This window comes from Nestor notabilis, unplaced genomic scaffold, assembly GCF_000696875.1.
Source record: "Nestor notabilis isolate BGI_N333 unplaced genomic scaffold, ASM69687v1 scaffold24559, whole genome shotgun sequence".
Lineage (NCBI taxonomy): Eukaryota > Metazoa > Chordata > Aves > Psittaciformes > Psittacidae > Nestor > Nestor notabilis.
Window position 1 is genome coordinate 5,892 of NW_009945436.1, and position 386 is coordinate 6,277.

Consider the following 386-nt stretch of genomic DNA (forward strand, 5'->3'; position numbering starts at 1 on the left):
GTGTTTGCGGGAGCTGCGGGAATGCCCGGACTTGTAGGAATATCCCGAGTACTGCGACTCATTGTCCATGTTGTCGGAGCGCCGGGGCTTGTGCCGCTCCACACTGAGGGGCTTGGGTCTCCCTGGCCTTGGGACAGCGGCCAGAGCCTCCTTCAGAGGGGGCTTCTTCAGGCCCAGGGGCACCTTCAAGAAGTCAACTGTCACCTTGAAGGACTCTATTTTGATCACGTGGTTGGTCTCGTCTCGGGAGAAAACAGCTCGCCCGCCTGCAGAGGGAAGGAAAAGCTCAGCAGCAGCATGGAAGCATCCAGCAATCCCTCAGGATGCTGGTGAGCATCCCCTCAGCACCACCCACATCACCCCTGCACCGCCACAGCTCCAGCCCT

The 386-nt window shown here is 60.1% G+C and overlaps 1 protein-coding gene across 1 annotated transcript in view; it reads right to left on the reverse strand.

Moving 5' to 3' along the window:
• Positions 1 to 69, reverse strand: part of VANGL2 (VANGL planar cell polarity protein 2) — a 4,394-nt gene extending 4,325 nt beyond the window's left edge. The window contains exon 1 of the mRNA XM_010022882.1: positions 2 to 69. Within this exon, the coding sequence (XP_010021184.1) occupies positions 2 to 69 (68 nt within the window). The remainder of the gene's footprint in view (position 1) is intronic.
• Between the last annotated feature and the right edge of the window lie 317 nt (positions 70 to 386).